The 26,621-nt window shown below is 35.4% G+C and overlaps 2 protein-coding genes across 6 annotated transcripts; both read left to right on the top strand.

Moving 5' to 3' along the window:
* Nucleotides 1-1,103: 1,103 nt before the first annotated feature.
* LOC110621895 (dual specificity protein kinase YAK1 homolog) lies at nucleotides 1,104-19,534 on the top strand. Of its 3 annotated transcripts, none has more exons than XM_043960065.1 (18): nucleotides 1,106-1,871; nucleotides 4,759-4,958; nucleotides 6,097-6,250; nucleotides 6,327-6,436; nucleotides 6,539-6,608; nucleotides 6,709-6,791; nucleotides 6,881-6,959; nucleotides 7,062-7,102; nucleotides 7,685-7,807; nucleotides 13,862-14,012; nucleotides 14,194-14,308; nucleotides 14,411-14,493; nucleotides 14,611-14,685; nucleotides 15,378-15,452; nucleotides 15,592-16,400; nucleotides 18,224-18,376; nucleotides 18,810-19,093; nucleotides 19,286-19,534. In XM_043960065.1, exons 1-18 carry the CDS (start codon nucleotides 1,725-1,727, stop codon nucleotides 19,360-19,362), a joined length of 2,829 nt encoding a protein of 942 aa, XP_043816000.1. In that variant the 5' UTR covers nucleotides 1,106-1,724; the 3' UTR covers nucleotides 19,363-19,534. The 3 variants fall into 3 exon arrangements, with proteins under 3 accessions (XP_021621870.1, XP_043816000.1, XP_021621869.1); XM_021766177.2 differs by having other exon boundaries at nucleotides 1,108-1,871; nucleotides 18,810-19,105; XM_021766178.2 differs by lacking the exon at nucleotides 18,810-19,093 and having other exon boundaries at nucleotides 1,104-1,871.
* Nucleotides 19,535-21,383: 1,849 nt separating this feature from the next.
* On the top strand, nucleotides 21,384-25,845 carry LOC110623687 (RNA polymerase sigma factor sigA). Of its 3 annotated transcripts, none has more exons than XM_021768700.2 (10): nucleotides 21,384-21,542; nucleotides 22,403-23,242; nucleotides 23,454-23,652; nucleotides 23,754-23,846; nucleotides 24,243-24,371; nucleotides 24,511-24,564; nucleotides 24,649-24,726; nucleotides 24,821-24,883; nucleotides 24,978-25,090; nucleotides 25,480-25,845. In XM_021768700.2, exons 2-10 carry the CDS (start codon nucleotides 22,551-22,553, stop codon nucleotides 25,586-25,588), a joined length of 1,530 nt encoding a protein of 509 aa, XP_021624392.1. In that variant the 5' UTR covers nucleotides 21,384-21,542; nucleotides 22,403-22,550; the 3' UTR covers nucleotides 25,589-25,845. The 3 variants fall into 3 exon arrangements, with proteins under 3 accessions (XP_021624392.1, XP_043816001.1, XP_043816002.1); XM_043960066.1 differs by having other exon boundaries at nucleotides 24,448-24,564; XM_043960067.1 differs by having other exon boundaries at nucleotides 21,388-21,542; nucleotides 22,406-23,242; nucleotides 24,448-24,564.
* The last annotated feature ends 776 nt before the right edge of the window (nucleotides 25,846-26,621 follow it).

Here is a 26,621-nt window from a genome sequence, read left to right as displayed (position 1 = left end):
TTAAGAATACATATATTTTAAAATTAAAATATTTTTTTATAAAGAGATAAAAAATAATGGGCGAAGAAGTTAAGAGTAGAATTCATGACCAGGATGTACTCCACTGTATGTCTTGCAACCTGACTAAATAATGGTAAGCTAAAATTAAGATAATTAAAATTTTTTTATTTTAAATAATATAATTAGTAAAAAAAATTAATTTAATTATATTAATGTGAATTTTTTATTTTAATTGAGATTAGCCTTTTTTTTTTTATTAAAAGAAATATTCTATATATAAAAAAAGGAGTTTGCACAGGTCTAACGCCCAAAAATAATACAGAGCAATAACCCACACAGCTTATAAATACAAGACTTAGGCCCAAAGCTCTGAAAAATTGGGGCGATTCAAATGGATAAATGCATACCCAACCAACTATACTAGCAGGAAGTAAAAAACCTAGGGGTGAGCATTCGGTCGGTTTGGTTCAAAACCGAATCGAATTGAATAAACCAAAAATTAAAATTTTAGGGTTTATGAATATCGGATCGAATTGATTTTAGTCAGAAATCAAACCGAACCGAACCGATCTGATTCGGTTCGATTCGGTTTGATCGGTTTCAATTTTTAATATTTTTTTTATTTTTTATACTTTATTTTTAATATTTTAAAATTTAATTAAAATATTTTAATTTTAATATAATTTAATTTCTTTATATTATTAAAAAAATATATTATTATCACTAATCAATTTCGATTCGATTTTTTCAATTTTTTTATCAAAATCAAATTGAATCAAAATAATTAAAATTTTTGAAATTAAAAGCTGAATTGAACGGAAATATATAAAAAATTAAATTAAAATTTTAAATTAATTCAATTCCATTAAATTTTTTAATTTGAGTGGAATATTGTGGTCTGCCGAAGCTTTTCCCAGTGCCGACTGCCTACACGTAAACTAATCACATATCTGACGTGGCAAGATAAAAAATACATTCATAAAACATTTAAACATTAATATTAATCAATTAAAATAAATAATTGAATAAAAAAACGCAGTGCCTGCGGCTGTTCTTATAAACAAACAAATCTTGAGGAACAAAGAACACTTCCCCTATGCAGCAACAAATATAAATATAGATAAATATATATATAAAATAACTCGCTCTTTCTCTCGCCAGCTCTTTCTCTCTCTAAACGTCTCCTCTCTATCTCTTTCTACACCATCTGCAATCCTGTCTCTATTCATCAATTAATCTCCTTTGTTCTTATTATATAATCACCTTGTCTTTTTATTTATATAAATTGTTTTTTTTTTTTTAATTTTTATAATTTTCGTCCCCTTTATCGTCTAGTAATTTTGATCTCTCTTGCCTTTTCTTTAATCAATATTTTTGCTTGGGGTGTTTTTATCTATCAAGACCAAACAGTGATCGATTCATATCCAAATCCAATCCATTGCTGAATCTTTTTCATTTTCATGGATCGAGTAATGCGATTTTGTGCTTTTGACTTCCTGTAAGTGAATGACAGAGATATGGGATTAGAATCTGTTGGTGGGTTCTTCCAGTTCTCTGCTCAACAGCAATTGGGTATTCCAACTGGACTGTTCAACACCTGATAAATCTGATTTTCTGGTGGGGCTTCGTTTGTTGATTCATATATCAATGGAGCAATTCCAGATAGGGGTTTGATTGTTGGGGTTTCTTTGCCCTTTTTGTTCTTTTTCGATTTTGGGAGGTCAATGGATGAGCTAAGCGCTAATGAAGCGCAAGAATTGGAAGCGTCTTCACTACGGTGGCGGCCCAGGCAGCTAGCATTTGAGCGGTACATGCCGTCGAGTGATCCTGAGGACAAGGCAGAAGCTTTGCGCGTTGCTGTGAGAAGGCCTGTGAGTGTTCTTCTTGGTATCTTTTGCTTTTTTATTTGGCTATTTATGATTTCTTTGTTTTATTCCGATACCTATGCTGGTTTCTGAGGTGGTGGGTTGAGTTTGCATATTAAATTTAAGCATTTTTGTTGTTAGGTATATCAATCGAAAACTTAGGATTTGGATATGAATGGCATTAGATTGAGAGCCTTAATGATAGAGTTTGGACTCGTTTTTAGTTGAAGAATCCATTATATGTGGAATTGATGCCAACGCAGTGGCAACAGTTTAGATATGTATTTACAAAATGTTTAAAACACAGATGTCGAAGAGGCAACTGTATGTTTGATAGAAGAAAATAAATAAGAAGAAAGCTTATATGCAACTGCCCGATTGCCTGCCTTGATATGGTTATGATGGAAAGACATTAACTATTTACCATTTGGAATTATAAGCCATCAGGAGTAGCTTCAAAGAGGACATAGTGAAAAAGGCAACATATAGATGCTATTTCATAAAATTTTTTTGAATAAGAGGAAGTGTCCGGTGGTGCCGTTGTGAACTCTCCAGAGCATGAGACCATAGGAAGAGAGTCTTGCAAACCTTAAATTTCATTGGATCTGGTTCACAAACATTCAAAAGGAGAATTATGCAAAACCCTAATAAAAAAGGAGTTTGTTTAGAGGATCCTTAAACCTGAATCAGATAGAATACCTTCAGGTGCAAGGGAACAGGTTGATTGATTACAAGATTGGATGCTAATCCAAACTGTTCACTGTCACCATAAATCTCATTGAAAATTTCATTGGATTATTTCTCTGGTTTATTGGATTAAGTCTTATCGCAAGCATGATCCTTAGAATTCAAACTATTTTAGAAAAGGGAGGAAAAATTATACAAAATGAGTAGCGCATGCTACACGGATATTGGAATAACTGAGGACCATTGTACATACGTGGATAAGTGTAGCCAAGGGCAGTTAGTTTGAACTTTGAACTTGAGATTCAGTTCTTTGAAGGAGATTGAACATGGGACATTATTGACTATGGAGAAGAGCAGAAAATCATAAATAATAGTAAAAGGGTTATCATTGGAAAGAGAATCTTGCAAATCCAAAATTTCTAAGCATGAATCGAGTAAAGAGATAATAGTATTAAAATCTGTAATTATCTCTGGATCATGTTAAAATTGCAATAATAATAAGGTAGAGACTAGATTGGGGCATTTTGATAATGAGTTTGAAGAATTTCAAGAGGAAGTTCAAATTGGACGATTCAAATGTTAATGATGCTTAGTTTGTTTTTTTTCTTTTTCCCCTGTGTATGAGGATAGGATGATAAGATTTTTGGCATTGCAGTCTTTGGTTAGAGTGGATGCAAAAATTTCTGTTGTCATTGATTGATTTGCTATTGACAGGATTTTGTGGTTCCTCAGTGATGCTTTACCATTATGTATCTTCTAAAAAAGAAATCCGCCTGAAAAAAAAATATAGAGAGTTAAAGAGTTGAATGGTTAGCGGATTATGATATACCTTGTTATCATTTCATGACAGTAAATAGATCATAGAAGTTTAAGGGGGAATTGACTTCCATAGGATTAAATTGAATTGTAGTTTTTACTTATTATTTTGGGCTTCATGGTCTCTGCATATATCTTGTAATTTGTTTCTTGGTAGCTAGGCCCATCTGTTTTTCGTTGGTATTCTGGTGGTTTTTACATTGTTAATTTAGGCTATTTTGGTCTCATGAAGGCCCTAACACACTTGGCTATGACACTGTTGTCTTTTTACTGTTTTTGTGAGAGTGGAATGTGGGACGAGGGAAAATGGGGAGCAAGATTAGAGAAGAATTATATTTTCCTCCTTCCTTTGGTTGGGAAGAAGATAAAGAAAGAAAAAGTGAATGAAAGTTTTCCAAATTACAAGTTTGATCTTTACTTTCTAGATAAAAAATATATTTAATAAAGGATAAAATGTAAATTTCTAACTTTTACAGGATAAAATTGGTGAGCTCAAAATTTATGTGTTGTTTCCGCTCTATTTTCCTTTCTCCCCATGCCTCCCCATACAGGGTAAAATAGTTTCCTGTATGATTTTCTATCCATTATTTTCCCTTCTTTCCTTCTTTCCAAACATTGCATAAGGTATTTTTCCAAGTTTTTCTTATCCTTCTAGAGGAGGCAAATAATAGAGCAGCGGACGAACTATTATGATGACTGTTGGAGAAGCAGGGTTTTTTGGGTTACCTAACCTCCTTTGCTAAACCTTGGGTTTCAGTCCTTTTTGTCTTCAGTGCACATGTAGATGGATTAAATTGGGATCTGACCTGGGTTTGATAAAACCTGTAGGTGAGTGATCTTTAATTTACAACAAGTGCGACTGGAAAACTTGATCATTATCAAACATCGTTGTGGTTGATACTTGATCAGGAAATTTTAGGGAAATAATTAAATATACTTTTGACACTTCACATGGCATCCAAATTGACTTGGTTTATGATGTATAACTTTGTATATTGACTATCATGTACATGTTTGACATTATCCATAAATCATGTGGGTGGCTAGTGTTAGATTTTGAACTAGGACACAAGGCCATCCAAAGTTCTTCAGTTATTGGGTCTGAAGAAATCAACATTGTCGTGTGAATGGGATTTTTGGTTGATGCTGCCAATTACAGTGCATATAGTGATCTATACTTTGACCTCTGTCACAGTTTGTGTCTATATACTTTCTGCTTTGTCACCTGTTATCTTTATGCCACAGTCCATTGAACTTCTGTTTTATCTTTGAATTTGTCTACCTTCATCATACTTCTGTTGACCTGTCTTGCTTAATTAGTTAAGCACTCTTGAGTCAAAATTATTTGAAACAGATCTTTATTCTGACTTATAGCTTTTAATTTGTGCAGTTGGTGGCAAGACTAACTAAAGACATAGTTGAGACATATCAAATATGCAATCCCCAGTTCAAGTATTCTGAAGAATTAAATCCGAAAAGATATCTGACTAGTCCATCAATTGGAGTCCTGAATGATGGCTATGACAATGTGAATTCTGATCTGATTCTGACTGTAAATTGTGCGTTGGTCAATCTAGAGACCCAGAGAAGGTTCGCTCATGATAGCCATTTTTATTTCCTCATGATTTTCTCCTACTCTCAAAACCATGTTTTGTGTACTTGGTGTTGTACAATCTTGGTAGTTGAAAAGGTTGTCGGCTATCTTTCAAGGGACATCTGCTGGAACTGAAGGTAGATAGGTTGAAGGTGGCTAGTGATTGGAGAAATTAAGATAGGCTAACAAGTAGGGTTTTTGGGGACTGATTTGAAAGCATGGTGCTTGGATAATCTATAACAGCGAAATGATGGATAGTAGTGTTAATAGAAAATAGAAAAATGGAAAAAGAGCACAATAAATGAAGAAGAGTATGGAGAACCAGAAAAGAAAGAGAGAATTATGGCAACCATGGTCTGTGAACAAGCTATCAAATAATCCTCCTCATTTCATATTTTGGCTCATATAAGCTTGATGAATATACATGAAACCTGATTTATATTTATGGTTTGTTTCTAAAGGCTAAAGCTTGAATATCATTATAGATGTTCTACTTCATTGTTCATCTTCTTTTTAAGTTTTATGTGAGAAAAGATTGTAGGGGACAATTAAATTGTAGTTAAAATTTGGGGATAAGTGCATTTAGCAGCTTAAATTTTTGGAATGATTACCATTGAAACCATGCTTTAAAATATTACAATGTCAACCCTAAACTTTAGTAAACCATTACTTTTAAATCCTTTTTCAGTTTTCTATTCTCAATATTTTGATCTTTTTTTTTTCAGTGAATACTTTAAAATTGGAGGCCTGTAGAAAACTTTTGGCATTTCTGAGTGCAGTTTTTACGAATAACAATAATTAATATGTGAACTACAATTAAACAAATTTATCTTATATCTGACTCTTATCTCTTTTGTAATGCTTAGCTATTCCTAGTGTCTTGCATGTGTTTTAAATTTAAGCTCATTTTATGGTGCTTCAACCATTAAACCAAATTTGTTGAACAAACCATGGATGCAGAGTAATTTGAAAAAGAAATTCAATAATTGTGAAATTTGAAACCCAAACTAAAAGTTAGGTGATATTGTAATTTTTTACAGATTGAGATTTAAATTTTAACTAACTATTTTGTCTATTCCCAAAATATAATTTCAAGTTTTTCTTGATGACCTGCCTAATACCTCACATTCACAGATACATTGTCAAAGATGTTCTTGGCCATGGAACTTTTGGACAGGTTGCTAAATGCTGGTTTGCAGAAACCAACAGCTTTGTTGCTGTAAAGATTATTAAAAATCAACCAGCTTACTATCAGCAGGCTCTAGTTGAAGTATCTATTTTGAGAACGGTAATGACCTTCAATTATATATCCCCCAATAATTATAATATTTGTACTCATTGTTTGCTTATTTTGCTCATTACAGTTAAACAAAAAGTATGATCCTGAAGATAAGCACCACATTGTTCGTATATATGATTATTTTGTATTTCAGAGGCATTTATGCATTTGCTTTGAATTGCTTGACACAAATCTGTAAGTTATGGAAGACTACCTATTTTTAATCTCTTAGTATCTGTACATTTGAGGGGCTGAATTGAAGATGCTTTCGTTACCTTTATGCATGCATTTTATAAGGTATGAGCTTATCAAGATAAATCAATTCAGGGGCTTATCACTGAGCATTGTCCAATTGTTCTCTAAACAGGTAACGCAAATTCTGTTTAGAAGTTAAAATTTTCTGTAATTTTGCATCATGTTTGAAGTTACTCATATTCTTCTTACCCTTTCCAATGTTTTTCTGAAAGATTTTACGTGGATTGGCTCTACTAAAGGATGCTGGGATAATTCATTGTGATTTGAAGCCAGAAAACATTCTTTTATGCACAAGGTAAATTACTTTTCTTGAGTTTTGATCACAAACTCTATAATGGGTCTTTGTTTCTGTTCAATTGGAATTGTTGTACCTTGAAAAAACAGTGTGAAGCCAGCAGAAATTAAAATAATTGACTTTGGATCAGCATGTATGGAGGATCGCACCGTTTACTCCTACATCCAGGTTCACATTTATGCTTTTTTTTTTACTTTCTTTTTTAATTTTTATTTTTTGTTATCATCACATGGAAGGCTTTGTAATTGCATATTTCTGTATATTCTGCAGAGTCGTTACTACAGGTCACCTGAAGTTCTCCTTGGGTATCAGTATCCTTTTGAATCAAATTATTGTTTTGTTGTTTCTACTTATTGCTTTCTGTTTGCATCTGTCCATGTGGATGTGGACGAATTGTTATTTTTAGTTAATTTGGAAATAGTTCAAACTTTTAATTTGCTAGCTCAATAACTTCAGTATTTCTTCTAGGAACGTTCCACTGTCTGTCCTTTGAAACAAGTTTTGTTTTTTGCTAGAAACAAGGCAGAGTTTCAACCTGAATTTGGATAACAGCATCTGATCAATCCTTAATTCTAAACTTAAGCACCTCTTGCAATTAAATTGCAGCTGCAGTTTGTAATTGTACTTCTATTACGATTGTTTTTCCCTTTCTATTCACCGGTAGTCAGATTTTCATTAATGATTAAAATGACTTGTAGTAACTATTATGTGATTTTTAAGTATGGAGCACAAAATCAGTTCAATATGTCAAACCTAATATTTTCCAGATTAGTGGATGTGTTGGATAGTAACTAATGGTTTAATGTTCATGGAGTTTTGAATAAAGAACTGAATTTTCATTTCTGAGTAAAAGTTTCTGTTTATGATGAAAATCAAACCTTAGCCCTTTCCAGATATACTACTGCTATTGACATGTGGTCCTTTGGGTGCATAGTTGCAGAACTGTTTTTAGGATTGCCGCTCTTCCCTGGAGCTTCAGAATTTGATCTTTTGAGGAGAATGATTGAAATACTTGGGTAAGTCTTTTTCTTTTCTCCTGGTAACTAAAAAGCTAAAATTAATTTGACATTTTTACAAAGCTGCTTTTTTACTTTTTGCAATTCAATAATGGTTTTCCAACTCTCTTGAATTACCTCATATCTGTTAAGGAGGTTATATTTGGTTCAATTCAAATCCACTATTTTGTTGAATTCAGTAGAATTCCAATGTGTTTCTTTTGTTGTTTGGTTTGGGAAAAAAAAGAATCAATTAGTTGTAGCTAAAATCAATTCCTATAAAATTTGATAGAATTTAAAATGAATTCTACACAATTAACATACCAACACTTTTTGGACTAAAATGCCCATATAAAAAAATTTTCTCATAATTATCCATATTCGAATTATTTCACCTTATTTATACTCAGTAATGACACTGTTTATATTATTATATAAATTCCCTCCATTATGAGACGTGAATTTATTTTATACTTACTAATATATTATTAATTGGTTTATATGTTTGTTGGTTGTAATAAAATTTTTAGGTATAAGTTTTTTTAATAGAGTAGAAAACTATAAATTTTTAACTTTATTATTGATTATAGTTTAGGTCTTTAGGAAGTGAAGACAAATGAATTTCAATTATGTAAATTATACTAAACATAAACTATATGGAATTTAGTTAAATTTTGTATATTAGGTTGTATCGTAGCTGTTGACTTATTTACTAATCCTAGCTGATTCTAGAGATTTGATTTGATCTGATTAGGATCCTTAATTATTTCTGTAATTATTATTTGATTATTTGCTTCCTGTTTAGATACGATTCTCTGTGTATAAATAGTCATGTAGACCAATTGTAAAGATCAAGAGTGAAATACAAAAATACTCAAAATTTTCTCAAAATTCTTCATGGTATCAGAGCCTTTTCCTGGTTTTTTGGGTCCAAATTCAATTTTTCATTTTTAGGGTTTCAAAACCCTAGATCTACCATTTTTGGTACTAACCCATCTAGGAGCCTCTTATTCTCTCACCGCCGGCACCAGGAGAACCGCCGGACTGCCGCCGGCCGATCGACGAGCTCCGACGCCGGAAAAGCTTGCACGTGAGGCTCACGCGCCACTCCTTCCCGGCGCGTGACCCATCGTCTGTCATTGTTTCGCCTCTCCGATCACTCCGGCGACGATTCCGACCATCTTTCCGGCCCTCCCGTGCTGTTACCCGGTCTTTTGGTGAATCAATTGGGCTTTCTTGTGTGTACAACCTTGGGTACCTCCTATTCTTTCATTGTTCATAAATCTTTACTATGGCAGAAGGTAAAAGGGTCTCGATTCCTAACTCTGACAATCCTTCCTTGCAAATTAGTCCCATAAAACTTGATGGAACCAATTATCTTGCTTGGTCAAGGTCTTGTTTGTTGTTTATCAAGGCTAGAGGACTGCAGGGTTATGTCACTGATAATAAAAAGCAACCTGATGAGAGTGATCCAGGTTTCCCTCAATGGGACTCGGATAATTGTCTCGTTATGACATGGTTACTGAACTCTATGCAACCTCATATCTCTAAGTCCTATTTATTAATTGATACTGCTGCAAAAATATGGAAAGCTTTGTCCTTAACTTATTCCAAGATTGGGAATGATGCCCAAATTTATGATATTCGGAATAAGATCCATGGTACTAAGTAAGGAGAAATGACTATCTCTCAATTTTATTCTGAGTTATGTGGCTTATGGCAGGAGCTTGATTACCATCAAGACTTCCAGGCAGACTGCACTGGAGATGCAGTCAAATTTCGAAGAATGATTGAAAAGGAGCGGGTCTATGATTTTCTTGCAGGGTTGAATAACGAATATGATCCAATTCGGGTTCAAGTGTTGGGAAGAAATCCTTTTCCTTCTCTAGAAGAGGCCCATGCTCATGTTCAACAAGAGGAAAGTCGTCGACATGCTATGCTCCATACTGCACCAGTTGAAAAGGCTGGGTTGACTACTAGTTTGAGCACACCACAGCCTCCTACTTCTGAGAAAGATCACTTACACTGTGACTATTGTGGGAAACCGAGGCATACCAAAGAGACTTGTTGGAAGTTACATGGTCGTCCCACTAGAGGTCGTGGAGGAAAACGAGGTACCTAGAAATCAAGCTAAGTTAGCAGAAATTGTGGAGGAGCCCTTTAAGGAGACAACAACGACTGAGTTTCTTTCCCCTAATGAACTTCAGAGTCTCAAGCGCCTCTTGTCTCATATTGACACCTCTTCATCCTCTTGTGCTACATCTAACTTTGTAAAGTCAGGTAATGCTTCATCTTTTAATAATGTTCCATGGATTATCGATTCTGGTGCGAATAGACATATGACAGGCTCTTATAAAGGCTTTCTCAATTATTCTCCTTCTCTAACCAAAGATAGAGTCAGAATTGCTGATGGCTCTTTTACTCTCATATCCGGAACAGGTTCTGTTATTTGCACATCCAACATTAAATTATCATCTGTCCTTCATGTTCCCCACTTTTCTGTCAACCTTTTATCTGTCAGTGCTATCACCAATGCTCTTAACTGTAAAATTGAATTCTTTCATGATCATTGTGTTATTCAGGATCTTCGCACAGGGAAGATGATTGGCAATGGTAGGCTGCATGATGGCTTATACATGTTGGAGGGTGATCCGGCTTTTTCGATATCTAAAGCCTGTTTTGGAGAAAATAAGGATGTCAATCGGAAAATAATACAGTGGCACCGGCGGTTAGGGCATCCATCATTTTTTGTCTTAGAAAAACTATATCCTGATTTGTATGCTAAAACCTAGTTTGGCTCTTTATTTTGTGATGCTTGTGAGTATGCTAAACACACTAGAACATCCTATCCTTTGAGTCATAATAAAAGTCAAATTCCTTTTGCAACTATTCATTCTGATGTTTGGGGGCCTACTCAAACGGTCTCCTTATCTGGTAATCGATGGTTTGTCACCTTTATTGATTATTGCACTCGAATGACTTGGGTCTATTTGATTAAAGCTAAAAGTGATGTTTTTTCTTGTTTTCAATCCTTTCATAAGATGGTTTGTACTCAATTTGATACTAAGGTGAAAATTTTGAGAACTGACAATGGAAGAGAATACATGGATAGTAGCTTTTCTGCCTATTTGGAGAGTAATGGGATAATACACCAGACTAGTTGTCCTTATACTAGTGCTCAAAATGGCGTTGTTGAGAGGAAAAATAGACATCTATTGGAGGTAGCTCGATCTCTTATGTTCGCCATGAATCTACCCAAAACATATTGGGGAGATGCAATTCTTGCATCTGCTTATCTTATCAATAGAATGCCTCTCAAGACCCTTGACTTTATGAGTCCTTTGGCAGTTCTACAAGGGAATAATTCATACGTTGTTCCACCAAAAGTACTTGGGTGTGTTTGCTTTGTCTATACTAGGACGGCAGGAAAACTGGATCCCAAGGCCCTTAAATGTGTGTTTGTTGGGTATTCTCCAACACAGAAGGGATACAAGTGTTATCATCCTCCCTCTAGGAAATACTTCGTTAGTATGGATGTTACCTTCCGAGAAACTGAACCCTACTTCAGTACCACCCACTCACCTCTTCAGGGGGAGAATAATGAGCAAGAAGAGGTGATCCCGAATTCTGTGATTCTGAATGATATGGTTCAACTAGAAAGTTTGAGTTCTAGTAGACAGGGGGAGATGTCCAATCAGGGAGAGAGAACTGGTCGTTTGGACAAGCCAGATTTGAGAAGGTATTCAAGGAGAGATAAGGCAGAAGAAGCCATTATGCAGTCTACTCAGAGTCAAGAATCTTCTCCTGGTAAGTTACCCACAACTCTTTCTTCTGATGAGTTACCCACAACTCTTTCTTCTGGTGAGTTACCCACAACTCTTGAATGTTTCAATGACTTAGATAAACCTATTGCACAAAGAAAAGGGGTCAGATCTTGCACTAAACATCCTATTTCTTACTTTGTTTCTTATGAATCTTTATCTCCTTCCTATAGAGTCTTTGCCTTGTTTATTTCCTCTGTGTCTATTCCACAGGATTGGAAAAAAGCTCTTGCAGATCCTAAATGGAAGAAAGCAATGATTGAAGAGATGAAAGCATTGGCTAAAAATGAGACTTGGGAGCTTGTCACTCTCCCACCTAAGAAGAAACTCGTTGGCTGTAAATGGGTGTTCACAGTGAAACACAAAGCTGATGGCACAATTGAACGGTTTAAGGCCAGATTGGTTGCTAAAGGATTCACCCAAACCTATGGAGTGGATTACCAAGAGACATTTGCCCCAGTTGCAAAAATGAACTCAATCAGAGTTTTGTTATCTTGCGCAGCCAACTTAGACTGGGACTTGCGACAGTTTGATGTGAAGAATGCTTTCCTCCATGGAGATTTAGAGGAAGAAGTGTTCATGGAAATTCCTCCTGGGTTCGCTGATGAGAAGACACAAGGAAAGGTGTGCAGGTTAAAAAAGGCTTTGTATGGGCTAAAACAATCTCCCAGAGCTTGGTTTGACAGGTTTAGCAGAGCCATGATGTCTTTTGGTTACCAACAAAGCAATGCTGATCACACTCTGTTTATCAAACATCATAAGGGTAAGATCACCCTTCTTATTGTGGATGATATAGTGGTGACAGGTGATGACAAAGAGGAAATGGCTCAACTAAAGAGGTTGTTGGCCCAGGAATTTGAAATAAAAAATCTGGGAAAACTGTAATATTTTCTAGGTATCGAGGTGGCTAGATCAGAAAAAGGAATTTTCATCTCCCAAAGAAAGTACATTCTGGATCTTTTGGAAGAAACTGGTATGATGGGGTGTAAACCAGCAGAATCTCCCATTGAAAGTAATCACAAGCTGAAAGCAGGAACTGGTGAGTCCGTGGATATTGGAAGATATCGGAGATTGGTAGGAATGTTGATTTATCTCTCACACACTCGACCGGATATAGTCTATGCTGTTAGCTTAGTCAGCCAATTCATGCACGACCCTCGCGAGACTCATATGCAAGCTGTACTTCGCATCTTGAGATACCTAAAGTCTGCGCCAGGGAAATGGCTTCTTTACTCCAAACATGGTCACTTCCGAATTGAAACTTTTACAGATGCAGATTGGGTAGGATCTCTCGATGACAGGAGATCCACCTCTTGGCTACCCCACAGTTGTGGGGGGAACCTTGTCACCTGGAGGAGCAAAAAACAAAGTGTTATTGCTCGGTCAAGTGCGGAAGCAGAATACAGAGCAATGGCCCAAGGAGTATGTGAACTCTTATGGTTGCAGAAGTTATTGGAAGAGTTGAGATTGTCCGAGAGAGACAATATAACTGTGTATTGTGACAATAAAGCTGCTATAAGTATAGCACAAAATCCAGTCCAATATGACCGAACCAAGCACATTGAAATTGATCGGCACTTCATTAAAGAAAAATTAACAGACGGTGTCTTGAGCCTAGTTCATGTAATTTCTACGGGACAACTTGCGGATGTGTTTACAAAAGGGCTTAACAACAAGATCTACCATAATCTGATTTGCAAGTTGGGTATGTGTGACATCTTTGCACCAACTTGAGGGGGAGTGTTGACTTATTTACTAATCCTAACTGATTCTAGAGATTTGATTTGATCTGATTAGGATTCTTAATTATCTCTGTAATTATTATTTAATTATTTGCTTCCTGTTTAGATACGATTCTCTGTGTATAAATAGTCATATAGACCAATTGTAAAGATCAAGAGTGAAATACAAAAATACTCAAAATTTTTCCAAAATTCTTCAGTAGCAAATAGTGGAATTCATTTCAACTGGAATTTATTTGAAATCAATTATGGATTTGCAATTGAAAACCAAAAATTACGCTTTAACATTTGGAATTCGATACTTTTGTTTCTTTTTTTTAAAAAAAAATTCTCTCTGTATTGCCTATGTCTCCACATTGCTTTTTTCTATCTTTAGACAAACCATTTCCTTGTGTATGGCAGTGCTACGCTTTTGTGCGTAATTTTCTAATATTGCTGTGAATATGTAGCTATTTCACATTTACTTGGCAATCGTTTTCAACCACCTTTTATTTGTGATTTTGTTGTTGTAGTGGACAACCCCCCGATTATCTACTAAAGGAGGCCAAAAATACAAGCAAGTTCTTTAAGTGCATTGGAAGTGTCCACAATGTAGACAATGGTGAAGCTTCCTTTGGTAGCAGAAGTGCTTATCAAGCATTAAGTGTGGAAGAATATGAAGCTGTAAGTATTCAAATTATAGTTCCAGAACAGCAAGCACAATCAGCAGATAAATGAAATATAAGTAACTTTATATTATCTTCCTCTTCAGAGCTTAAAGACATAGGGTGTTTTTCTCATTTTCCTCCTGTTCTTTGTCATGTTTATCTATTCCTGTCTCTGATGGTTGCTGGTTTCTGCTCAGAGAGAGTTGAAAAAACCATCCATTGGAAAGGAGTATTTCCATCATATGAACCTTGAGGCAATTGTTACAAACTATCCTTACAGAAAAAATCTTCCGCAGGAGGATATCATGAAAGGTTGTTCTCATCTCTTTGGCGTCTTATTCTATTGAACGAATTTCCTTGACATTTTACTATTTTCTTGCGTCTGATGGCTGTTGTTTTATTACCAAATAACAGAGAGTCAAATAAGATTAGCTTTGATTGATTTCTTAAGAGGGCTTGTCGAGTTTGATCCTGCAAAGAGGTGGTCCCCTTTCCAGGTAATTTAACTTCACCAGTTTTCAGCAATTTCATCATGTCATAGACTTGATTTCTCCAGAAGCCCATAATAAATTTACAGCTTTCAGTAATTGGAGCTAAAACCCATTTATCTGCAGGCGTCAAAACACCCTTTTGTAACAGGGGAGCCTTTCACCTGTCCCTACAGGCCTCTTCCAGAATCCCCTCGCATGGTAGGTAGATGGAAAGCACTGTATTCATCATCCAGTTTTTCCTGATGCTTGGAGATATGTGAAAAGAATTTTCTTGGACCAGCATAAGCTTTGCACTATTCTTTGGCTTGTTATTCTCCTGAATTACTACTTGTAACTGATTAGTGACTAAGCACTTTCATTTAATCTGATTTTGATACATTTTATCCCTCTTTTATGTGTGTTATTTACTTCTTCCTATGGTTGACATTTTTCTTTCCCAAATAATTAAGAAACATGAGATAACTTAGGTTGCACTTGGTGCTTGACACTTGGCAATTTTACTGAAGATTATGAATAGGCTCTCACCTGTGGCTTCATTCTTCTTTCTTTTTTTTTTTTTTTTTGTTGGGGGGGGCAGGGACCAGCTCCTATGTAAGATTGGCATATTGTTTATTTTCTGGTTACAACTTAAAATTTTTTAATCCTTTTAACCAAAATTCAAAAAAGAGGACTAATTGGCCTATTTTTTTTTTCAAAAAAAAAAAAAAAAAAAAACCATTTCCCCCTTTTCTCGACCCCCCTTCTATTCTTTATTGGATTAAGCTCAGTTGCTGTATTTTTTAGGTACTTGGTTATGTCATGGGTTACTTGCATTGTGGGGGTTTAGGCTCATTTGTGGACTATTGTTATTCTTTTTAAATTGCTATTGATCTCTGTTTCTATTTTCTCAGCCTGTTACACAAAATTTTAAGGTGGACCATCACCCAGGCGGTGGGCATTGGTTTGCTGCTGGTCTCTCTCCTAATGTGAGCTTACTGTCCCTTCACAAATTTGTATCATCAGCTTGTGTCCTTCCTGAGTACATTCAAATTTTTTTATGCACAGAGATGCAGAATGAGGAAAATGGGGGGGAAAAGACTTACGGAACTTTTATTTTGAATGCAGATTCCAGGCAGGACCAGGGCATCCCTTCATAACAGCCCACACTATCAAGTGGTTCCCTACACACATGGTAATAGTTATGGTAGTATAGGAAGCCACGGAAGTTACAATGACGGTATTGGCCTCGGAAATAGTTATGGGGATAGCAATAATATGTTTCCATATTATTCACCAGTTGGTCCTTCTGGAATGAACATGCATGCACAGACTGGTCTATCAATGCTTGGAAGTAGTCCAGAAGCAAGACGAAGGTTTATACAATATTCACATCAAAATGGAATTGGTGTGAGTCCATCAACAGGAAATTTTGCACCACTCCCCCTTGGCACCAGTCCCTCCCAATTCACTCCTCCAAGTTCCTACAGTCAAGTTTCCGCTGGTTCTCCAGGACATTACGGTCCAACTTCACCAGCAAGAAGCAATTGTCATGGATCACCTTTAGGAAAAATGGCTGCAGTTACTCAATTCAACCGAAGAAAAAGTTGGGGGTATTCTGGGAGTTCTCAAGAGAGTATGCCAGCTTTGCATTGGCAAGGACAATACACTGATGGTACCAGTTCTACCCAAGCTGAGGGAAATCCTTCAGTACTTGGAAGTTCACCGTCACACTGGCAGTCAAATTCTAGCACAGCAAATTGGATGCAGCAGCATGGTGGTAGTGGAATTTCTGCTGGTCATTCTACCATTCAGCATATGCCAGGTTCCTTCAAGCCTTCTAACATGCAATTGCCTAAAAATGTGGGACCAACATATGATAAGCCTGAGGCTAGCATGTCATTGCCAGATCCAGGGGATTGGGATCCCAATTACAGGTATGCAAATTCAACGTCAATGACATCATAATTTCATATTCATATTTTGGATGCCTTTAATATGCATTGTACATAAAAAAAAATATGGTCACAAATAGGGCAGATTTAGTTCGATTCCAAAATGAATCATCTAAAAGGGCACCAAACTGAACTCTGAAGAGTACAGCCGAACCAAACCAGAGTATTTTGGTTCGGTTTCTCAGTTTGGTTCACAAAGGCAAAGCAAAGCAAAATGGCAAGGTACACAGGCAAAATGATGAGAGTCTAAAGAAAAACGAAACAAAATGTTGACACATTCGGAGGTAAATGGCAAGAGGATTAGCAAAACAGTGATAGAGACTGAAGCAAAACGAAGGTAAAGAAGTGAAGCTGAAGCACCAAAGCAAAATGAAGTGAGAAAGACTAAAGCAAAACAAAGTGAGAGAGGGACAGAAGCAAGACAGGGAAGATGAAGCTAGAGAGAGATGGTGTAGGCGGCTTAGAGGCAAGAGTAGAGACTTGAGAGGCAGGGTGAGGGAGATACAGCCAGCCATACAACGAGGCTTAGGGTTAGGTCTGCCTCCATTTAGCCTTTTTTTTCAGTGAATTAAACATGGTCTGGACCTGGGTTTTTCTTGAGCTTTCCACTTAGAAACCTGGGCCTAGTGAAGTATAATAAGCAGCAGGACTTTTGAACATAGCAGCTGTAAACCCCTTGTAAATGCGGCCCACTAAAATTGGCTGGGTGGTTAACTGAAAATCAAACTTACTTATAATTTGGAACCAAACTGCAAATGTGAATTAAAATCCTTTTTTTTTTTTTCAGTTTTAACTGAATTCTACCATCTCTACTCAAAAACGAAAAGTGAAAAATGATATACTCATTTAGCTTAGTTTTTAGGTTGTAACCCTTTCAAAAAAAAGTTCTTACGTTTTAACACTGAATGGTTCTGATTGCTGATCCATTTATTAAATGTGATTTATTTATTTATTTTTGAAGACGAACACAAGTTTATTGAAGATGTTCAAGATTGCATTTTTGGAAGTGTATTAGTATGACATTGGTTGGTCAATGACTGATTTAAAGCCATAAGTTTGTAGAGAACCAATTTGATGCTTGAATGATTTTGGTTCTTTACAATTCTGTTATATTTAAGTCTTTCATTAATGCCTTTTTCTTCCACTTATAGATTTGTCATTTTCATCATCTGCTTCTCAAAATGGATCACTTATTTAGGAGAACATGGTGCATTTATTTTCCTATCATGATCAAATTATTGCTGGAGCGTATATGTAAGAGATTATTGGTATATCTGCTGAGACAACGTTCGATATGTTAAGAATAAAATGATTAGTTTGTCCTGAATCAATCTAACCAAAGTCGAGTGATTTAAAGCCATAAGTTAGCAGAGAACTAATTTGATACTTGAATGATTTTTGGTTCTTTGCAATTCTCTTAGATTTAAGCCTTTTGATTTTTGGTTCTTTGCAATTCTCTTAGATTTAAGCCTTTCATCTGAATGCCTTTTTCTTCGGCTTATGGATTTGTAATTTTCATCATCCACTTCTCAAAATGAATCACTTATTCAGGAGAAACATGGTGCATTATTTTCCCATCACGATAAAATTTTGCTAGATTGTACGTGTAAGAGATTATTGGTATATTTGCTTGGAGCATGTTCAATATTTGTTTTGACTTTTGAAATTATTAACCATTGAAGTTCCAGAAGTCCCAAGGGTAATTTCATGATGAAAAATAGCTGTCTTACTTGGGCTAACCAAGTAATTTACCAGCCTTTTGCTTATTTAACTTGTTAGTGTGGCATCTATTTTTCATTTCTCAGTGATGAACTTCTTCTAGAAGAGGATGGTTCAGATGTCAACTCCATAAGCATTGATTTCAGCAAAGGCATGCATCTTGGTTCAGGTGATTCATCAGTTGGTTTTGGAAGATCCAACTGGGCATCAAACCAGAGTTCCAATTCATTGATTCAGAGGTATACTCTGTATTTCCTTGATTATATTCATAAGGGTAATTTTCAATTGCATATAGCTGTGTGTATTTTATTGTTTTAAAATCTGTGTAATTGTTGCAACATCATATTAGTCACATAATGTTTAAATGGGTATGCGCTGTGAATTTCAAGTGTTGCGATGAACTGGGACTCTTGGTTTGAGTTTCTCTAAATGAGTTTGAAATCTTGGTGACAAAAGATGGAAGCTGTTGGTTGGATGATGGTTTCATTGTTGATGTTAAAATCTTAGCATTGTTCATCTCTTAGCTATTACGTTATTGAAAGTAGTGTTTTTGGATGCCTTTTTACCTCCACAAGTCGTCTGTGGACAAGTTCTGTATTCTTCTTTTGGAAGAAGAAATTAGTTATGTTATACACACTGTTTTCTTATCATTCTGGATTCCACTTATGTCAGACAAAATGGGCCTATTCAAGCATTTACACACACTGAGGTGGGAAGCCCTCCTTCAGCTCATGATATGCATGCTGGATATGGCCGTTCAATGTCAAAGCCTTCTCACTTCATGCCTCATGTCTCGCAAAATTCACCAAGCCGTTTAGGACAGCAATCTCTTCCATGCTTCAATCATGGGAGATCAGCTTTTCGGGGTAGTGAATGGAATCATATCAAGGTGCAGCCCCCTGAATCCAGTTTTTCTGGGGGTCCACTTTCTCCAGGAAATAGTTCACTCAATAATGGTGTGCCATGGGGTACTTCCTTTCAGATTGACATGTCACTTCCTTTTGTTTCTCTTTTCCATTGATGTTAAAAAAAGTTCCTTTTCCATTGTGTTTAATATTATTCTTGTAAGCGCAAAATTAGCTGTGCTGCATAGTTTCTACGGGCAATAGGATTGATGTGAATTTTTAACTCATTACATTCTATTGTAGGGCGTAGGACGAATTATCCTTTCACAAGCATGCCACCGGCATCCCGAGGGAGAAAAGACTACAGAAGGATTGTCTAGTTTTGGAATCAGCTTATTATTATTATTTTTTCTCCATGAGGGATTTGTTTTGAGTGTTGGAAAGAAAGTTGTACTCGATAGTTGACCAGCCTTGTGGGCTGATGCTAAGGAAATCCTCACCCAGACATGTTCATTCATTGTGCTTGCATAAATATAATTCATGGTTGTGGTTTCTTTTTGTCTTCTGAAAATCACTTGCAAATGTTTCCATTAATCCCTCCCCCTGCCCCTCTTTCTTTCATAACAAATTCTATAGTCCGTATACTTTATTCTAGATTTTTCAGTTAAGTAATTTACATATATTACTAACCTAAAGATTGCTTTCCATTTGTTTGAAGGAACCTGACCTGGTTTTTGAAGTGTGATTTGCAGCTGCTGTGAAGAATTTCAGTCTCTTGAGTCAAGGTCAAGGATGAAAACTGGAGTATTGAGTAGGTCATATCTTTTCTAGTTTGCTTCTGATGTTGACAAGTTGTATAAGTTGATCATTTACTTTAAAGTACTGTTGTAAAGCTTAAGCACATGGTGGGATGGGTGCAGTTATGTTCCGTTGGCAGTTCCAGTTGAATGGGTTTTTGGATCATTTGAATGCAAGTAATACCTGGGTTTTCATTTCTCAGAAAAAGAGTACGTAGAATGTAATGAACAATTTTCTTGCCTAGCAAAATCTAAAAGAAAGAGGAGGTAAGTGCCTTTACAACAGCCCTACCTACCTATTGCACCAGGGAAAGATTTTGGCAGTGAAATCCTCAAATACAGATGAATGCCATCTGTTTAAGCTGCTTGCTTTTGAAGGTCTTGTGCGATTTTATAATGCAAACCATGTTGTGTGTTCATTTGTTTTGTTTTGTGGATATGGATTGCATACCCTTGAGGATGCTGGGAAGAGGGAAACCATAGAGCGGGCGCCTGTATGTGATCTATTTGCAAAGATAGTGCGACTTCATTTATTTAGGCCACCGACTTAAGCTATAATATTTATTTATTTATTTATATTTATTGTTTGAATTTAAAGTTCTATTAAAAGCAAACTACAAGTAGAAATCAATTTTGGAATTTCAGGATTACTAAGCTTCTTTTTGTGTAATATAAGATGTAATTTTCTAATTGTTCCAAAGCAATTAATGAATTCAATTTTTCTCATCCTATTTTAGAATATTCATTCGTCGATTCTTTTTGGTACTGATAATTAATTTGATAGGGTTGTTTACCGACTTTCCCAAATTTAGAAAGTAAAAAACACCTCAAGAAGCGATTAATTTAAAACAAAATCTTTGTGATGATTGGTACTTTTTCCTCTTTTAAAGGCTAAGACTACAACAGGATTTGCTTTCCGAGGTTATTTATTTGTCATTGTTATAGTAAAAAGAAACGAGAATTTTCAGAATTTATTTTTTTTTAAAAAAAAAAGAAGAGTTACTTTTTATGGCGAAATCTGTAATTATCATCTTTATTTATTGGCATTACATTAAATTAAAAAATAAAATCAAATATGAGTTAAAAGCAAAGCGTTGCATTTATGAATAGGTGACTTGAATCATGGGACGATTTTTCTCAAGAGAAGCATCCACTAATCTCTCATGTTTTACAGATAGATAAACAATTTCGATATTTTTTTTTTTTTGTAAAATGGGAAAGAAAGAAACGGTGCGTGTGTGAAGCACATTGTTTGTTGAAGGGGTGATGTGTCGGTGGGATCCACCGTTCATCAATTTTCCTCAGACTCTGCAGACGCAGTTTTGTGTCGTTGCCGCTGTGTGGCTATCAAACTATCAATTTCTATTCTTTATATACGATTTTTAAAAACAAAAAAAATAAAGGCATAATAAGAACAAAAGAGAGATGAGAAGGTGAAGAAATATAGAAGTGGCAAATTGGCAATCTCTGCACCACTCATGGATGGACCCAATATCTCTTCTGCCCAATAGCATCTCTCCTTCCCATATCTCTACCCTTTTTGGAATTTTAATGAAATTAATATTATCATTAAAACAAAAGGATAAAATAGTTTCTCTTTCTTTTTTTCTTCTTCATGAATAATAATAATAATAAAAATCATCCAACACCCAAGCCTGCAACAAGAAAGTTCCACAGTTTTTCACTCTCCCTCTTTTTTCTTTTTTTTATTTTGTAATCTCCACCTCTTCTTCTTCTTCTTCTAATAGTATTGTTTGTTTCAGGTATGGCATTCATGACCCTTTGTTCCCATTTCTTTGCCAATTTTTGTTTTTCATCTTTTTTCTTGCAAGAATTAAGATTGAATTATTTGCTTCTTTTCTGGGATTGCTTCACTTATTTCACTCTTCCTTTTTTTTCCTTGCTTCTTGTTCTTTTGGGCACTTTTCTAGGTATCTCCACCTTCTGTTGATGAATTCCATTATAACCCAGACCATTTCCAATACGGTTAACATTGAGAATAAACACCATTGGCTGTCATTTTTTTCTATCTAATAAAGAAAACAAATTGTTGCTGTAATTGGAGTTAAAACCTGATAAGGTTGGAAATTGCTAGTTGAAGATGATTATATATGCTTTTTCTTACGACCCTTTAGTTCATGGTTTAACATTCTTGTCTCAGCTTATAGAATTTCACTTGATTTTTGGGGACTATGCACAGTTCCAAGCTTGATAACTCACTTGAAGTATCGTTCTATAAACATGTGAAATATAGGTCTAATGAGGCTAAACTCAGGTCAAGGTTTTAGATAATTTGTTGTTAGTGTTGTACTGGTACTGATGTGGTTTTATGTTTAATTTTTATTTTCATTCACTTGTTGCATAAAATATTTGTTCTTCAAGAAACACAAAATTGAATTCAGGAGAGTTTTCTGGATATATACATCTCTTGCATCTGCTTGTTTCCCAAACATGTGATTGTTTGAAATGAAATGTTCTTATGGCCAAACATGAAACAAACTTATGCATCCATTTCTTTTTCATTGTCTACTTGACTGTGTTACTTCTCATTCTTTGTTTGATTTAGATAAAATTGATACAAAGAAGCCTGAGAATTGTCCTTTTTCTTTTCTTTTTTCCCCAGAAGGCTATCAAAGTGATCTTTGGGATATTAATATACAGCACATCCTTTTACACTGAGCTTAGTGAATTGAGAACGGTTTGAAGAGCCTTAAGGAATTTTGCTTTCGAAGTCTTGTAATGCTCATTGCACTTGTCTGAAAAGAAAACATATGATGACCACTGCTGCAGTTATTGGACTTAGTGCAGGAAAGAGGCTATTGAGTTCCTCATTTTATTATTCTGACCTTACAGATAAGCTTTTCAATGTCAATGATCATGGATTAACACACTACCAAATTGCTTCAACAAAGAATGTCATAGGTGCAAAAAAGTCATCAAATTATGGCCCCACTTACCCATCCTCCAATAGAAATACACAGTCTATTAAGGCTCTTAAAGAGCATGTGGATACAGCCTCTTCTTCTTCAACTACAGAAACAAGGTTCAAGACATTCCATGACATAGAAGAGGACATTTCTGATCTTGATTATTCTGTAGAGGCACTTCTTTTGTTGCAGAAGTCTATGCTTGAGAAACAGTGGAATCTCTCATTTGAGAGGACAGCCTCAAGTGACTCAACCAATAGGAAAAGTGAAAAGAAGATACCTGTTACTTGCTCTGGGTTGTCAGCTCGACAACGGAGAATAAATACTAGGAGGAAGAATCTGGGCCAGAATAAAGCCACAGTGCAAGCTAGTACATTTAAGCAGCTACAATCAGCCGTGAGTCCTGAGCTGCTGCAGAATCGTTTGAAGGGTTATGTTAAGGGTGTTGTAAGTGAAGAGCTGCTCACACATGCAGAAGTAGTGCGCCTTTCGAGGATAATAAAAGCTGGTCTTTCCTTGGAGGATCATAAATCCAGGTGAGATACGGTCTTACCAATCGGTGAAATTTTCAAATCAGTAAAGTGAATGTTCTTCATATGCCTTGTTAAATATCAATAACAAGTAGCTTTGCATGCCAAAGACATTTTTTCTTTTTGGTGGTGAGACCTAAGAATCTTCTTTTGGAAGGAAATTAAAGCAATATGATCTTTATCTTTATGTTTGGTCCACTTCCATTGTAAATTCCAGGCTGAAGGAGAGATTAGGATGTGAGCCCTCTGATGAACAACTAGCAACTTCCTTGAGGATTTCTCGTGCAGAGTTACAGTCCAAATTGATTGCTTGTTCTTTGGCAAGAGAGAAACTAGCAATGAGCAATGTTCGTCTAGTTATGTCAATTGCTCAAAGATATGATCACATGGGTGCTGAAATGGCTGACCTTGTTCAGGTAATGTTTTTGTTTCTCATTTCTATTATGAAATATTTTTGTTCTTAGAAAGGTTTGATGGGACCCTATGACATGCAATTTTTGTAATAATTCTCATGCAGGGAGGTTTGATTGGACTATTGCGTGGTATTGAGAAATTTGATTCTTCAAAAGGATTCAAAATTTCAACTTATGTTTATTGGTGGATCCGTCAGGTAAGGCTGATATTTGCTTTTAGAGTATAATTTTTATAGAACTTAGTATTTGGCAAATGACAAACTACTTCTATATACAAGATCTTAAGAACTTACACTTCATAGTCTTTTCTGTTTCTACTAAATTATTCACTTAGTCTGCCCCTTCTGTTTAGCAATGGCATATGTAAGGATGTGGCAATGCAACATTTAAATTATTCTATTTCCTCTCTTAGCTTTCCTTCAAAATCTTGAGTTTATGTCCTTTGCATTTCTAAACTGAGAAATTAGCAGCGGATATATCTTACCTGAACGCATGTTACTACAACATTTGTCTGTAACATCTGTTATTCAGGCTGTCTTTTCAACAGGATTGTCCAAAATTAGTGCAGCTTTACATTTTGCGTTCTTTTGCAGGGAGTGTCAAGAGCATTAGTTGACAATTCGAGAACCTTGAGACTGCCTAATCATTTACACGAAAGGTTAGGCTTAATACGAAATGCAAAAATCAGACTGGAAGAGAAAGGAGTAACTCCTTCAATTGATGTAAGTTTCTTTTTTTTTTTTTTTTAATAAAAAAAGGCAATAATTTTACTCTGTTTTTGCTTGTGTACTGCATTAGATTGGAGTTCAACTGGTCTCAACTTACGGGTCGTTAATGTCTTATTTTTGCTGTTATTTTCAGAGGATTGCAGAGTCCCTGAAAATGTCCCAGAAAAAAGTTAGGAATGCAACAGAGGTATGAAATATTTGAAGACATTTCTTGCACACTATACTCTTATTCTCAGTATGCTATTTCTTACTGAAATGTAATTACATGCAGGCAATTAGCAAGGTCTTTTCACTTGATAGGGAAGCATTCCCCTCTTTGAATGGTCTACCTGGAGAAACTCACCATAGTGTAAGTGAAGACCAACTTGGATTCTGCAAAACCACCTGAGAATATTATTTTACCCAAGATTGAGTTCTTTCTCTTTTTCTTTTCCCTTCTAAAGTACATTGCAGATAATTGCCTTGACAACAACCCATGGCATGTAGTAGATGAATGGGCACTTAAGGTGAAAATAAATCTCCTAACAGTGATCACTGTCTTATTTTCGTAGAGAGACGATAGGAAGACAAATATTCATATGTTCAATAATGTGTTTGCAGGATGAAGTAAACAGGCTTATCGACTTGACCCTTCGAGAACGAGAAAGGGAGATTATAAGACTTTACTATGGTTTGGATAATGAATCCCTTACATGGGAGGACATTAGTAAGCGGTGAGTAGACATAGACAATCCCTTACATAGAAAATTGGCTGTACTGACTCTTTCTAAGCACCTTCAGAGGTACAGAGACCTTTTTGCTTTTATGCATCTAAGAGTCTAAGATTGGGACGTCCCAAATCGACGAGGTAGTAGATTTAAAGGAAATATGTAATAACCAGTTTAAAATTATTAAATAATTTGAGTTAACAATTTTAAATAAGATGAAAAATGAGTGAAAAAGTTATTTAGATCGGTTTGTAACTGACCGTCATAATGACAGCTGTACCAATCTGCAAGTTCTTAGCTCTTTACTTAGACAGCTGTTTGGTTACCACATCAAGAACTTTTGTTTCTTTTACTTGAGCATGGTATTTAACAATGGCTCTGCAACATCTCTTCAGGATAGGTTTGTCCAGAGAAAGAGTTCGGCAAGTCGGGCTTGTTGCACTAGAGAAATTAAAACATGCTGCAAGGAAGAAGAAGCTGGAGGCCATGCTAGTGAAACATTGAAAATTGGTGCATGTTTCATTGGAACTCCAGAAATATGACTGTATATATACAGAAAGAAAAGCTGTTATCCTTGATTGGCTTTTTTCAGAACAGAAGCAACTATAGGAAATCATGATTGTTAAGATTTTAGCATGCTGATTTAAGAGCTAGCTGGAGCAAAAAATTTTCATGTATTTATCATATAATTTGAGGGATGAGAATCTGTGGATTTGAAATCAGAAATCGTTTAATTCTATTATGTATTATTATGATGGCAATGATCAACTGTGGTCTTCATCTTTTCATTATTGTTAAGCTAAATACATAATTTGACACTTAACCTTTATGAAAAGTTACTCAGCACTTCCATCTTTTTGTTATTAACTTTTAACTATAATAACTATTAAACATTTAAATTTTATAAATTATAATTATTTAATTCTTAAATTTTATAAAGTATAACTATTTAAATTTTAAAAATTTGAAGTGCAGGTAAGTCGCATTAGAGATTAAATAGTTAAGAATTTTATAAAAATCAGATATTAAAAAGGTAATAACTTAAAATATCTTAGAAAAAAGAAATTAGAGAATTTTGCATTTTTCGTGATTTCTTTCAGATTATACACCAGATTAATGTCCTGAATTTGAGAGAACGAGACTCAAAAATCAGATTTTTGTAAAAGAAAAAACTGAGTTGGGTTCCTCCAACTCTCCCTTTCAGGATCCACCTCATCTTTCTCAGAAACAATGCTACAGTGATTTTCACAAACCATTGAAGGTAAGATATTGGAGGAAACCAAAGCAGATATTACAAAAAGGTTTTGAGTTCCTCCAAATCTCACTTTCAAGATATGTGGGTGGCCATTGGCCAAGCTTAAGACGAGATACTAAAGAAGGAGAAGCATGAACACAACAGCCACTTCTCGCAATAAAAATGCTGCTAACAGCACAGGCATATATTTGTAGTGAGGGAGAATATCATGTGCAATTCCTGAAGACATTTCTTGCATATTTTCCAGTGCTCATGAAAGTGCGTGGAGAGAGATTCTCATTG

The sequence above is a fragment of the Manihot esculenta genome, chromosome 9, assembly GCF_001659605.2.
Source record: "Manihot esculenta cultivar AM560-2 chromosome 9, M.esculenta_v8, whole genome shotgun sequence".
Taxonomy (NCBI): domain Eukaryota; kingdom Viridiplantae; phylum Streptophyta; class Magnoliopsida; order Malpighiales; family Euphorbiaceae; genus Manihot; species Manihot esculenta.
This window is presented reverse-complemented; position numbering and strand designations above follow the sequence as displayed.